General features: G+C 37.2%; 1 protein-coding gene across 1 annotated transcript; it reads right to left on the reverse strand.

Annotated features, from left to right (window-relative positions):
• Positions 1-1,732: 1,732 nt before the first annotated feature.
• On the reverse strand, positions 1,733-12,393 carry si:ch211-243g18.2 (uncharacterized protein LOC559906 homolog). Its single transcript, XM_058788314.1, has 9 exons — positions 12,315-12,393; positions 10,087-10,484; positions 9,374-9,456; positions 9,138-9,294; positions 7,649-7,813; positions 6,233-6,358; positions 3,781-3,998; positions 3,577-3,605; positions 1,733-2,231 (listed from the first exon to the last, which is right to left on the reverse strand). Exons 2-9 carry the CDS (start codon positions 10,477-10,479, stop codon positions 2,116-2,118), a joined length of 1,287 nt encoding a protein of 428 aa, XP_058644297.1. The 5' UTR covers positions 10,480-10,484; positions 12,315-12,393; the 3' UTR covers positions 1,733-2,115.
• Positions 12,394-12,691: the final 298 nt, after the last annotated feature.

Here is a 12,691-nt window from a genome sequence, read left to right on the forward strand (position 1 = left end):
ATTCAAATAGAAAATATTTAAAAATACTGTTTTTGCTGTTTGGATCAAATAAATGCAGGCTTGGTGAGCAGAAGAGGCTTCTTTAAAAAACATTAAAAATCCTTACTGTTCAAAAGCTTTTGACTGGTAGTGTACAGTATACACACACACACACACACACACACACACACACTAAATAAAAATTTAATTAAATAAAAAAAAAAAATTATCATTCCTCTATAACAAACTCTAATGGCATGTAACAGAGCACTTCAGTCCAGACTTCTAAATGAATCCAGGACATTTTTTCAGGGTTTCTTAGTGAACATCCTCTTGTTCTCCACTGACAGATCGGTGCAGGGATGAGTTCAGATTGCTGAAGTCTCTAGACGGCCACAAATGCCAAACCGCTCTTCAATCCTCACCAGCCTATCCAGTGCTGCGTTCACCAGCCAGCAGATCAAATCATTTGAATGAGTCTATTTAGGTCAATCTAAGGACAATCAGGATGGCGTCACCAATCAGATCACATCTGAACCATAATCCTCAAATAGTGTCATGAGAAAGAATAAAGAGGCATTTTATTTCCTGCATGCCTCTGAGTTTATTACTTACAGCACAACAGTAAATGTCAAGTCCGGTAATACAGTAACCTTTAATAAATGGAAAGCTTTGTTGTCCTGATGTGAACCAACAACTTGATTTACATGTTTTACATTCAAATCATGTCATTTAAAAGTAACTTTGGTTTGCAAAGTGAAATTACTAACACACAGGTGTTGTTACAGTACATTAGGGTATTTTCAGTACTTCTCGTGATTATTTTGTATTTATTGTATTATTTATCTTGTTCTCCAGGCTACTATACCTGCTATACAAATCCATACTTTTTATATTTGTTGTACAGAAGACGGACATGTTTAAATATCAAATGATCAAAGAGGACTTGATTGAGACATTGCACACTTATTAAAGCTGCCCAGATAAATATGTTATTCTTCATAGGTTGCTCTTTCATAGCTCAGGAATCTCAAGCTTCATTTGCATAATGTTATCTCGGATCTTTGTGCTGCAACTCATTAACAAAAATAAAATTGAGACAATTGTTGATATACCATAAAATTTTAGCACTATATAAGTAATGTGGATTCAGAGCTTGCATCAGTTAGACTTGGAAGAATCTGATGAGAAATGCTCGAGTTCATAGAGACATCTTTGTGTTTTATTGCAGACTGGCAAATGAAATATTTCAACTAAATGCTTAATTTACTAAGCATATAATTTAATTAATGCCAAAGTAATTCATTTTGATTTGGCTTTTACCAAACTGTACTGTTCCAAATTTCTGAAATGCATTTTTGTTTTAAAAATGGTAATTAAAATAATCAAAAATTATATTTTTATTAAATAATTAACTTGTTTTATTAAATAATTAACTTATTTATGTATACATGTATTTATTTTTTTATTTATTGAGCAGAAGAAACATCTTCTGAAACAACCTTGAGCCTTGACCTATTTTGACAGAAGTGATTTAAAACAAATATACATTAAATATTAAGTAAACTAATATTAATATAGAGTTTCTGCAAAGAACTACATATTTAAAATGGATGCAAATAAATATAGCATGTTCATTTTAAAAATACTATTATCTGGTGTGCAATGCATATATGTGAATAAAGATACCCGTAGTATATTTTGGATTAAAAAATTGAAGATTGAAAGTCATAAATGGTCACAAAAAATGTCATTTGCATTTAATATTTTTATTACAGAGAAAGAGTGAAAGACACAACAGATAAGCAAACACTTAAGTAAATAAATTCTTCCTCACACTACACTATTTAGAAATAAATATTGCATGCATGCAGAAAGAATAAAGAGTTGTGGTCTGATAAGTCCCTAAAAGCAATAACAGGAGCACTTGTTTCTTCTTCAGTTTCAGCTCTAAATCTGATGGCGTTCCTAGTAATTTCAGCTCTTCTGTTGCTTGAGAAAGGAAAGATGATCTCTTTGAAAGACTGGGAATGAAAGAAAAATCAGGGGCCCTGTGGGGGCCCAAGGTAATGTGGCTCCTAAATAGACAATAGAAGCTTTTATACAGGGAATCACACAGACAGTCTTGTTCTTGTTTTACTTCTTTGTCTCCTCAATCTGTTCAACTTCGCTGGATTCGTCCACCACTTTGCCATTGATCATGGTTTGCGTTACCACCTTCACTATCTTACGGGTACGAACGTCAGGCTCCTCTGCCGAGAGAAAGACAGACAGAGAGAGTGATGTGAGCGGTGTGTCAGATTCCTTTCAGACAGCGGACTGTAGGCTCTGTGGATGGCTCTGTTATAAGAGCGGCCTCTGTTTGACCACGTTTAATGTGTGCAGCTCAGGTGAGAGGACAAACGCACTCCCAGAACACTTCCAGAGCCACAAACGGATATCTGATCAATGTTTACCCAACAGTTCAGCCAGCTTCAAATATACTTGAGAACTCGCTATCATACTGTAAATGTGTCTTTCTACAGAACGGAGGACATTTGTGTCCCTGAAATGTGTAAAAAAAGGACTTGAACAAAAGATGATGCAGTCTTTTAGTTATTATAGGCATTTTTCTAACTTTATAGCCACTTTAGTTTATTTGATTTTTTTAGTGCTGTCAAATCGATTAATCACGACTAATCACATCCAAAATAAAAGTTTGTCTTTAAATAATATATTTGTGTGTATTGTGTATATTTATATGTATATATGAATACACATACATACATGTATCTATTTAAGAAATATTTACATGTATATATATATATATATATATGATTTATATTTTATATATATATATATATTACATGTATTTCTTAAATAAATGCATGTATATATACATATAAATATAGACAGTACACAAATATATTATGTAAACAAACTTTTATTTTGGATTTGATTAGTCGTGATTAATCAATTTGACAGCAAAAATTTTTTTTTTTTGCTTTAGGGTTAGGGTTAAAGTAGGATTAGGGTTAGGAAAAGTAGTCTATATGTAAATAAAAGTTTGCATTTTTACTCTAATTTGTCCTGTATGTTTTTAATGTATTATTAAAAAGCTGAGGTTGTGTGCCCAGTTTATGCATCAACCATTTTACCATCATTTTATTCTCTTTTTAAAGTGACACATTATTCCATAAATCAAATCAAATGCACAGGTCTCCACTTTTTAGCAATTTATCTTATGTTTTATGATGTGTGCCAGTCGAGAATCTTAAAATGTCACCCCTGTTGTTACCATGATTTTCTTTAGTAAGTAACTAATAAGTGAAGGTCTAATTGTAGAAATTTCACCACAGAATTTTTCTTTCCAAAAAGTAGTTTCATGGCTAAACCATAAATCTGTCAACCCCGTTACATTATTTATCAATTTTGCATGAATGGTGGAATGGTAAAGTTTTTATCCAAAATTTAAATTCATTTATGCAATATTTATTAGAGTTATGCAAATTTTTCTGCAATGTTTGTTGACTATAACTTGTAAGATCAGTTTGTGCATATTTGTTCTAGTATTTGCTGATGTAGCATGTGACACGTTCTATATGAGTGAGTACTCACTCTTAGGTGGTGGCGGAGTCTCTTTAACCCTGTGAAATAAAAAAAGAAACCTGATGTAAGTATCAAAATAATCACTAAGCTGCTAAAATCTCAGATATCAATTTCAGTGTCACAGAAAACAACAAAGAGACTAGAAGGACATTACGGTGAGTGAACAGTGACAATTTTCATTGTTGGTAACCTGCAAGAATCTCTTGCACTCACGTTTCCTCCCCCTCCAGCAGCCTCCTGTAGGTTGCGATCTCCATCTCCAGGTTCTGCTTGATGCGCAGGAGCTGCTCGTAGTCCGTCTTGTTGCGCTGCATGTCCAGACGCAGATGCGACAGGCTTTCCTCCAGCTGGGCCAGGGTAGCCTGCAGTCGCTCCATCTCCAGGGTGTACTTCTGCCCCGTCTCACCCAGGTTACCCTCCAGAGCCGCCACCTGTGAGAGGGGTTAAAAAAATGAAAATTCTGTCATTAATTACATACTCTCATGTCGTTCCAAATCCATAAGACCTTCGTTCATCCTCAGAACACAAATTAAGATATTTTTGATGAAATCGGAGAGCTTTCTGACCCTCCCATAGACAGCAACACAACTGACACGTTCAAGGCCCAGAAACGTAGTAAGGACATCGTTAAAATAGTCCATGTGACATCAGTGGTTCCACGACACATACATGTCACATGGACTATTTTAACAATGTCTTTACTATGTTTGTGGGCCTTGAACGTGGTAGTTATGTTGCTGTGTATAGAGGGTCAGAAAGCTCTCAAAAATATCTTAATTTGTGTTCCGAAATTGATTGCAGGTCTTACGGGTTTGAAATGACATGAGAGTGAGTAATTAATGACAGAATTTCTGGGTGAGCTATCCCTTTAAATAGGAATTTGTTAGCCGAAGCCATAGTTTGGTTAGTGCACATATTAAAGGGTTACTCCACCCCAAAATGAAATTTTTGTCATTAATTGCTTACCCCCATGTCGTTCCAAACCAGTAAAAGCTTCGATCGTCTTCGGAACACAATTTAAGATACTTTGGGTAAAAACCGGGAGGCTTGTGACTGTCCCATTGACTGCCAAACAAATAACACTGTAAAGGCCCAGAAAAGTATGAAAAAAATTACGTCACCGTAATTTTACGAAGCTACGAGAATACTTTTTGTACGCAAAGAAAACAAAAATAATGACTTAATTCAACAATTCGTCTCCTCCACGTCACCATTTACGCTTTGATTTGAATGAAAACAGTGTATCAGTGTGGCGCTGCTGACACAGAACAGCATACGCTATTTGCGTCCAGTAGATACTCTCCAAAATGGCGCTATGGTGACGCGGAGGAGATGTTACTACCACATAGAATACCACGTTATTTTGACGTAACATCATTTTTGACGATGTCTTTTATACTTTTCTGGGCCTTGACAGTGTTATTTACTTGGCAGTCAATGGGACAGTCACAAGCCTCCCGGTTTTAAATTAAATTGTGTTCCAAAGATGAACAAAGCTTTTACGGGATTGGAACGACATGAGGGTAAGTGATTATTGACAAAATTTTCATTTTGGGGTGGAGTAACACTTTAACACATGAAGCAGTGGTGCTCAAATGGGAGATGCACAATAATTCACAATATTTTCCTGTCCTCCCTCTATTATCATTAAACTGTCAAAAGCCTGAAGATAAAATGAAAATTTAAATAACAAAAAAAAAAAAAAAAAATATATATATATTTTTTTTGCATGGCTTCAAAATGAATTGTTGCTTGATGTAAAGTGTTACATGCCAAAATACATGTAAATGTGGGTATGTGGGTCTGTCTCTGCGTGTTTAGTGAATAATTAGCAAGTAAATGAAGCTATTCCATCAGTAAATAACTCAATTCTATTTAGTTTGCATGTAATCGTGTTTAAACTGCCAGCCACCATTTAGTGATAAGGAACAATGAGGCTTTTTTGGCTACTGCTCACGTGCTGATGAGGTGCAAAACCTTTACACAAACACATACAGACCACTATTCCTGCAAAAAAGTTTTCATTGTATAGGAAAGAGCAGCGTGAACATTCTCTATCCTTTGTGTTCCACCGAGGAAAGCAAGTCATACAGGATTGGAACAACTTGAATTTTAATTATTAGGGGATTAAAAGTTGCCTTTATACATTAATTTGCACCCTCAAAATAATTGTACCAGCAGAGAAACTACTACAAAACAACCCCCATGTGAGCATCTTATGTCTTGGCTTATTTACACAAGCGTGACCTGTTTATAGTAACTACATCTGAGATGCTGGGAGTGATCTTAGACTGGCATGAGATTCAAAGGTCATGAAAACAAGCAAACCTGTTTCTAAGTGAGTGTTCTGATGGAAAAGTTCCTCTTTGGAGATCTATTACATGTGTATTACTTGTAGTAGGGTTTTTACTGACCCCTTTTTTACTCCTTAATCCAACAACAAACTGTGTCTGTGCTTCTTGCCGCTCACATTTGACTTGTGAAAGTAAGTAAAGGCATGCGACGGAGCATTTATGGCCTGGGTCATTCAAATAACCTCGACATAAAGGGCAGGGTTTTACTTTCCAGTGCTAAGCGGTAACTGTATCTGCATTGGCCACGGCTCTAGAGGTTCACTCAGGGAACAGAAATGGTCCTTAAAAGGTTCCTCCTGCCTGGTTCTGACCTGTTTATGAAGGCTCTCCAGTTCCACTTCCAGTGTCTGCAGAAAGCGCTGCCTCTCGGTTAGTTCACTCTGAGCCCCTCTCAGGGCTTCATTACTCTCACGCACCTGCGTCTGCACCATGTCCAACTACACACACACACACATGCAGTGGATGGGTTACAAAAATGGTCTGCATGCAAGGCCACCATGCAACAGAAGAAAGTAATACATTCTACTAAAGGTCTGATGAACTGCAACACAAAGTCTTATATTATGATGTATCAGTCGTAATAGCATGGAGCATTGATATTTACTAAAACAATGATTACCATGGCTCTATGTCCAAAAGTATACGCCTTGGTTTTATCAAAAACAAAAAAATACCATGGTATGGTTTTCATGTTTAAAGCATGTTTCAAAATGTTTAAAACACAAGGTAATACCACAATAGTTTCTAAGTACCTTGAAATAACATTGTGGTTCCATATGTCATATCACTATGGTTAAAAAAAATCATGATAACATTGTGATTTAATATTATTATTATTATAAAAACATGATGATTCCACATTATTTTTGAAGTAACATATGTAAATACCATGGTTTCACTTACCAAAAATACCATAGTACTACCATAGTGTCGACCTTACAAAAATATATTTATATGTACAAAACATGATAGTAAAGTGGATCCACAAAAAAAAAAAACATGGTAATACCACAGTATTTTCAAATTTAGCAATTTAGCTTGCAGATTGTGGTTGACTGTGGTTCCATATTACCAAAAAAAAAAAAAATGGTAATGCCATTTCATTTTTGAAGTACCTCATGTAAATGCCTTGCCAAAAAAGTAGCTTAGAGTAACATATGGTTTATGGTTTAAACATGATTTAACTTACATAAATACCCTGGTATCATTATGGTTCATAAATCATGATAATATTGTAGTCTAATATTTAAAAAAAACAAAAAAAACATGATGTTTTAAAGTACGTAAATACCATGGTTTCACTTACCATAAATACCACAGTACTACCATAGTTCCATGACATGGTATTAAAGCATGGTATTTATATGTTAAAAAAACGATGATAATAAAGTAGACCCATATATATATATAAACCTGGTAATACCACAGTATTTTTGAAATACCTTATTTAAATTGTATGGGTTCACTTTCCAAAACCATTGCTGTGGTACCATGTCCAAAAATATATTACGAAATACTTTGGAGTAATATGTAAATACTATGCTTTAGTGTACAAAAATATCATGGTATTACATATTATCATTTAACAAGGTGTTGTTAAATGGTAATACATAGTAATTGGGTTGCACCAAGGTGTTTTTGTCAGTGAAATGTGATCTGGGTCTAGGAAACTCTTAATGGGAGCTAACAGCCAGTGGTTCTGACCCTGATCCTCTGGGAACACCAACCTTTTTACGGTACCAGTTCTCAGCTTCCTCCTTGTTCTTCTGGACAATGCCTTCATACTGAGACCTGAGGTCAGAGAGAATCGTCCCCAGCTCTGGCCCGCGGGCCGCATCCACCTCCACACTCACATCCTCTTGAGCAACCCGGGCCCTCAGGCTGTCCATTTCCTGTGGGAAAAGTAATGAGAGAAGGATGTTGTACGACTAAACAAATTGTCTGGTAACTTTCTGTGGAACTATCAAAAACTGTTAGTCTTTGACTAATGATCTATTTAACATGTTTGGATAGGTTAAATGTGCGTGTATTTCATGTTTGAACATTGGGGTGTGGATTGTGTGGTGATTTGAGACTGCGGCGTGAATGCTGGGAATTTGATACCACATGGTGGCACAAGGTCGGTGGAAGTTACTTCATTATTAAGTTCTTCTCAATGAATATTTAATAGTGTTGATCTCATGTTGCTCACAAGGGGAGTATGCGTGTGCCTCGCACAAAAACAGACAAACACGCCAGATATATTTTGAATATTCAACAACCATGACACCACACCCTTCTTTCCAAATATACCCAGAGTCTATGCGTGAGAAGGCATGAGAATAGTTCTGTACTTCCTGAGTATTTTTTTCTTACATGTTGGTTTGTGGTTCATCAATACACCAGTGACAAGTAAGGCTTAAAACATAGTCTATGCAACTACAACAAATACATGGTATTTCCGAACACAGTTTATAACAAAACACAAGTACATCAAGTTATTAAACTAACTAAATACCTTCTTCTGGTTCAATGACACAGACGTTTAATAGTAACTCTATCATCCTCTTTTGAACTGGGACTTGTAAGTTTCAAATTAACACAAGGATTAAAGTACTTGTACACCTTCTTTGCTCTTGGAATTTGTTGGCCAAGGATATGCATCTTTGTGTAGTTGTGTAAAGCAAGTTTCTGGCCTAAAAATGACAATCAGCACTTGACTCAGTGCCAGGAGGTTAGCTGTGAGGCACATCTTGGATTTCATGAGACAAAAGAACCACATGGATAGAGTTACAAATGACTCCAAGCATGGACAGTAGAGGTCACCACTTGAGACTCTTTAAGGGTTTGACAAGCCTGTCACAGAGATAAAAATAAAGACACCAAAAGGGGGTTTTCGCACATTTGAGGAACAATTTTTGGTTCCTCAAAGAATCTTCTTAGAAGAACCTTTTTTTCCACTATAAAGAACCTTTCATGAAATGGAAGGATTCCATGGATGTTAAAGGTTCTTCTACAATGGAACTATAATGGAAGAGATTACATCAGTTAACGTATGCACTTAAGGGGGATTACAGCAACAGAAGGTTGAAAGGAATAAAGAAACACTGAACTTTGGACTGGTACACATCCTACAATTACATGGTACTTTTTAACCACTTTGTAAACCGAGGGAATGCAGAAATGAGCAACAACAGGTGCAGCATTCGTGATTTCGTTTCTAGGTGGAGATCTTACCTCCTCGTGATTCTTCTTCAGGAAGTAAAGTTCCTCTTTCAGACTGTCCAGGTCACCACGGAGTGTGGCGATGATCTGGTCATGGTCTGACTTGGCTTTCTTCAGGGCCACACAGTCCCGCTCCACCGACTGACACATCGCACTCTCCGTCTCCCATCTGCAAGCACACATCAAGTCAATGCTTCCTAAAGTTCCTCAGCAGATGTTTTGAGAGGTGCAGGAAGTCATACACTCACTTGATTCTGAAATCATCTGCAGCCAGCTTGGCGTTGTCGATCTCAAGCATGATCCGAGCGTTCTCCAGGGTCTTCTTCCTTACCTGTAAGGTACAGAACATGAAGATGAAGTTGCACATCTCAAACACATTGAAACCACCAATTAAATGATCATAGTGGAAGATGGCACAACCAGGAGTGTCCATTCGTGCTCCTAGAAGAACACATTCATACAGAGTTTGTCTCCAACCCTTATTAAACACACCTGAACCAGCTAATTAAGGACTTTAAGATTATTCAGGCATGTGTGTTGAAGCAAGTAAAAGCAAAACTTTGCAGGAAGGTGCTCCTCCAGGGTTGGACACCCTTGTCATAGATGGCACTTATGGAGCAACCTGGGATTATGTTGCTTTTCTGAAAGGACAGAGTTGTGATGGAAACTTAACTCATTACTTCATGGTGTTTGAACCTAGTACCATTGGGTAACCAGCTGAGAATTTCGACCTCTTTTACAAAGCTATTTATTCAGATTTAGGTACTTTCCTTCTTTGTTAAAAGGTAACTGTTTAGACTGACAGTAGGTAATTATTTAACTAGTGTGTCTGGTAGGGCTAATGATCAGAGACATTGCTGAGCAGACTTTCAGAGCATGTGCATACCTACACACCACGAGCCATACAAACAATCTTTGCTTTCATTAAGTTCAAAAGACCTTAAGGGCATTGTCCACATACTTCCTGTTCCAGAGCATGGGCTTGGGCCATCATGGAATCAATATCGTGCCCTTTTGGCACACGCTCCAGCATCAGTTGTTTGATCCTCAGCTCCAGGTCGGCATTGGACTGCTCCAGAGAGCGGACCTTGTCTAGGTAGCTGGCGAGTCGGCTGTTGAGGCTTTGCATGGCCTCTTTCTCATTGGTGCTGTTGCCATGAAGGCCATTGAGGGACAGGTTGCTCAGGCCATTCAGATCTGACATGCTCATGGAGGCAGAGCGAGACAGAGGCTTGGCGCTAGCAAATGAGACAGAGGCTTTGGATCGGGCACGTCCGCTGTCCCTCAGAGACATGCTGGAGAAAGAGGGCTGCCGACCCAGAGAGAAACTCCGTACTGACAGACTGGATGACATGACCTCTGTGGACAGGAGGAGATGTATTTCAGTATGTACTCAACATTTTTGATGATTAACTATAACTAATAGCCTTGTTTTATAAAATATCATCAGAGGTTACAGCCTACATGCAAGAAATGGATTGCGCAACAGTGTTACAGGTATGCACCAAGTTAAACAACAGTAATGTAATGTGCTTTTAGAATAAAAATAAACTCAAACCGCCCATTATTGCCACATTTTGAGAAACATTTGCAGAAAAATACTAGTAACAACAATATGCAAAGAAAATCATATGTGACCCTGGACCACAAAACAGGTCATAAGTAGCACGGGTATATTTGTAGCAATAGCTAACAATACATTGTATGGGTCAAAATTATCGATTTTTATTTTATGCCAAAAATCATTAGGATATTAAGTAAAGATCATGTTCCATGAAGATATTTTGTAAATTTCCCACCGTAAATATATCAAAACTTAATCTTTGATTAGTAATATGCATTGCTAAGAACTTTATTTGGACAACTTTAAAGGCGATTTTCTCAATATTTTGGTTTTATTTATTTTTTTGTACCTTCTGATTCCTGATTTTCAAACAGTTGTATCTCAGCCAAATATTGCCCTATCCCTAACAAACCATATATCAATGGAAAGCTTATTTATGACCCTTATGACTGGTTTTGTGGTCCATGGTCACATATTTGGTGTAGAAGAACATCACACATCTCCACCTAACCTCAAGATCTCCAGCTTAAAATGTTCTCTATACAAATGGACTTTTTAAAAGAAGCCTTTCAAGCCAAGAATTTTCCATTGCTCCCCCATGCTGGATTTTACAGCTAGAAGTAAACGTCCAAACTCTGTAATAAATGACTTCTCAACTCTGGGCTGCTTAAGAGAGTTGGTTCACACCTTCCTAATCCATTTATCTCCTGCCATAAAGTGATAACCGTCTGACAGCCTGCTACTGTTAAAGAGCTCTGGGCTGAAGGAGCTCTTTATGCTGATCTGGGACCAGAATCCCAACTCTGACAGAGATGAATGTCAGGAGTGAATCTCACAAAGAAATGTCCGGATATATCTCAGCAAAAAATCAAGCCTATTTTTAGGATTGTTAATATTGTGCATATATATAAAATGTAAGAAAAATGTAAGATATTTTGCATTGTGACTTATTTTCATGACAGTTAACCACATTTAAGCCCCCAAATGTTTATTATACGTGTATGTGTGTGTGTGTGTGTGTGTGTGTGTGTGTGTGTGTCCACTCAGGAAACAAGTCTTAGCTAGCAATGGGCAGTTGTTTTAAATGACAAATGACTTCAGTAGAAATGCTTGTACAGTCCTTTATCATTTCATGGTTTCTGCTCAATAAAGTATTAAGAGCATCAAACAATGCACAGAACTTGAATGATAAAGATCACATGATATGTAAATGGACACTGCATTGTTGCTTTGTGTTGGCACATCAAACAATTAACCTTCTTCTGATGCGAGGCTTGCTGTCTTGGAGACTAGCTATGCCTCTTGTGTTGTCTAACACAATTGGAGTTACTCCAAACAAGACAATACTATTCATTTGTGGACGTGCAACATCTTTAAAACCAGTTATCGGTTAATAAAAAACACCTGAATAAAATTAAAAGTAAAATTTTTCTCAAGAATTTGGAATTACAGAGTTCCTTCATTATGATCCCTGCACTATAAATCTATATAACTGAATATAAAGGTTCCAAATTTAATGTGACTCAAAACATATATAATTCCATTTGGTTTTGCCATTTGACAAGAGGCTGGTGTATGTGTAGTTAGGCTACTGCATAAGAAAAGAAGTTAAAGAAGTCTCATACCTGTGGTCTTGGTAGTGGAGAACGGCTTCTGTGCTGTGTGATGTGAAGAGCGTTAAGCTGCGGTCAGTACCTAACGGTGCCCTAATATAGAGCTCGGGTCAGGGGGCGGGGCTTATAGTACACCTGAACACCTGTGGGAGGAGCCCACCTGACTCTCTCTCAAACTTAAGCTGTTCACACTAGTGTAACTCAAGACACCAGAGATCATGGCATGAAATATTCAACAGGTTTCTGCTGTAACGTGAACAAAGAGAATGAAAAAACAAAGCCTGCTCTATGTGCCTGCAGGACAAGATCTATGAGCCAGAACAGTGTTTACTATACTGTCCTTATCTTCCACGATTCTCTCTCAACTAGATCTGAAGGATAGCATATCT

The sequence above is a fragment of the Onychostoma macrolepis genome, chromosome 10 (assembly GCF_012432095.1).
Source record: "Onychostoma macrolepis isolate SWU-2019 chromosome 10, ASM1243209v1, whole genome shotgun sequence".
Classification (NCBI taxonomy): Eukaryota; Metazoa; Chordata; class Actinopteri; order Cypriniformes; family Cyprinidae; genus Onychostoma; species Onychostoma macrolepis.

What these genes read in the sequence shown, in the direction of transcription:
- si:ch211-243g18.2 (XM_058788314.1), bottom strand. Translation starts at nt 10,479, where the DNA reads ATGTCATCCAGTCTGTCAGTACGGAGTTTCTCTCTGGGTCGGCAGCCC. An exon ending in AGAACTGGTACCGTAAAAAG is followed by an intron (nt 6,359 to 7,648) that starts GTTGGTGTTCCC and finishes GTGTGTGTGTAG; the next exon opens with TTGGACATGGTGCAGACGCA. An exon ending in CTGCTGGAGGGGGAGGAAAC is followed by an intron (nt 3,606 to 3,780) that starts GTGAGTGCAAGA and finishes TTTATTTCACAG; the next exon opens with GGTTAAAGAGACTCCGCCAC.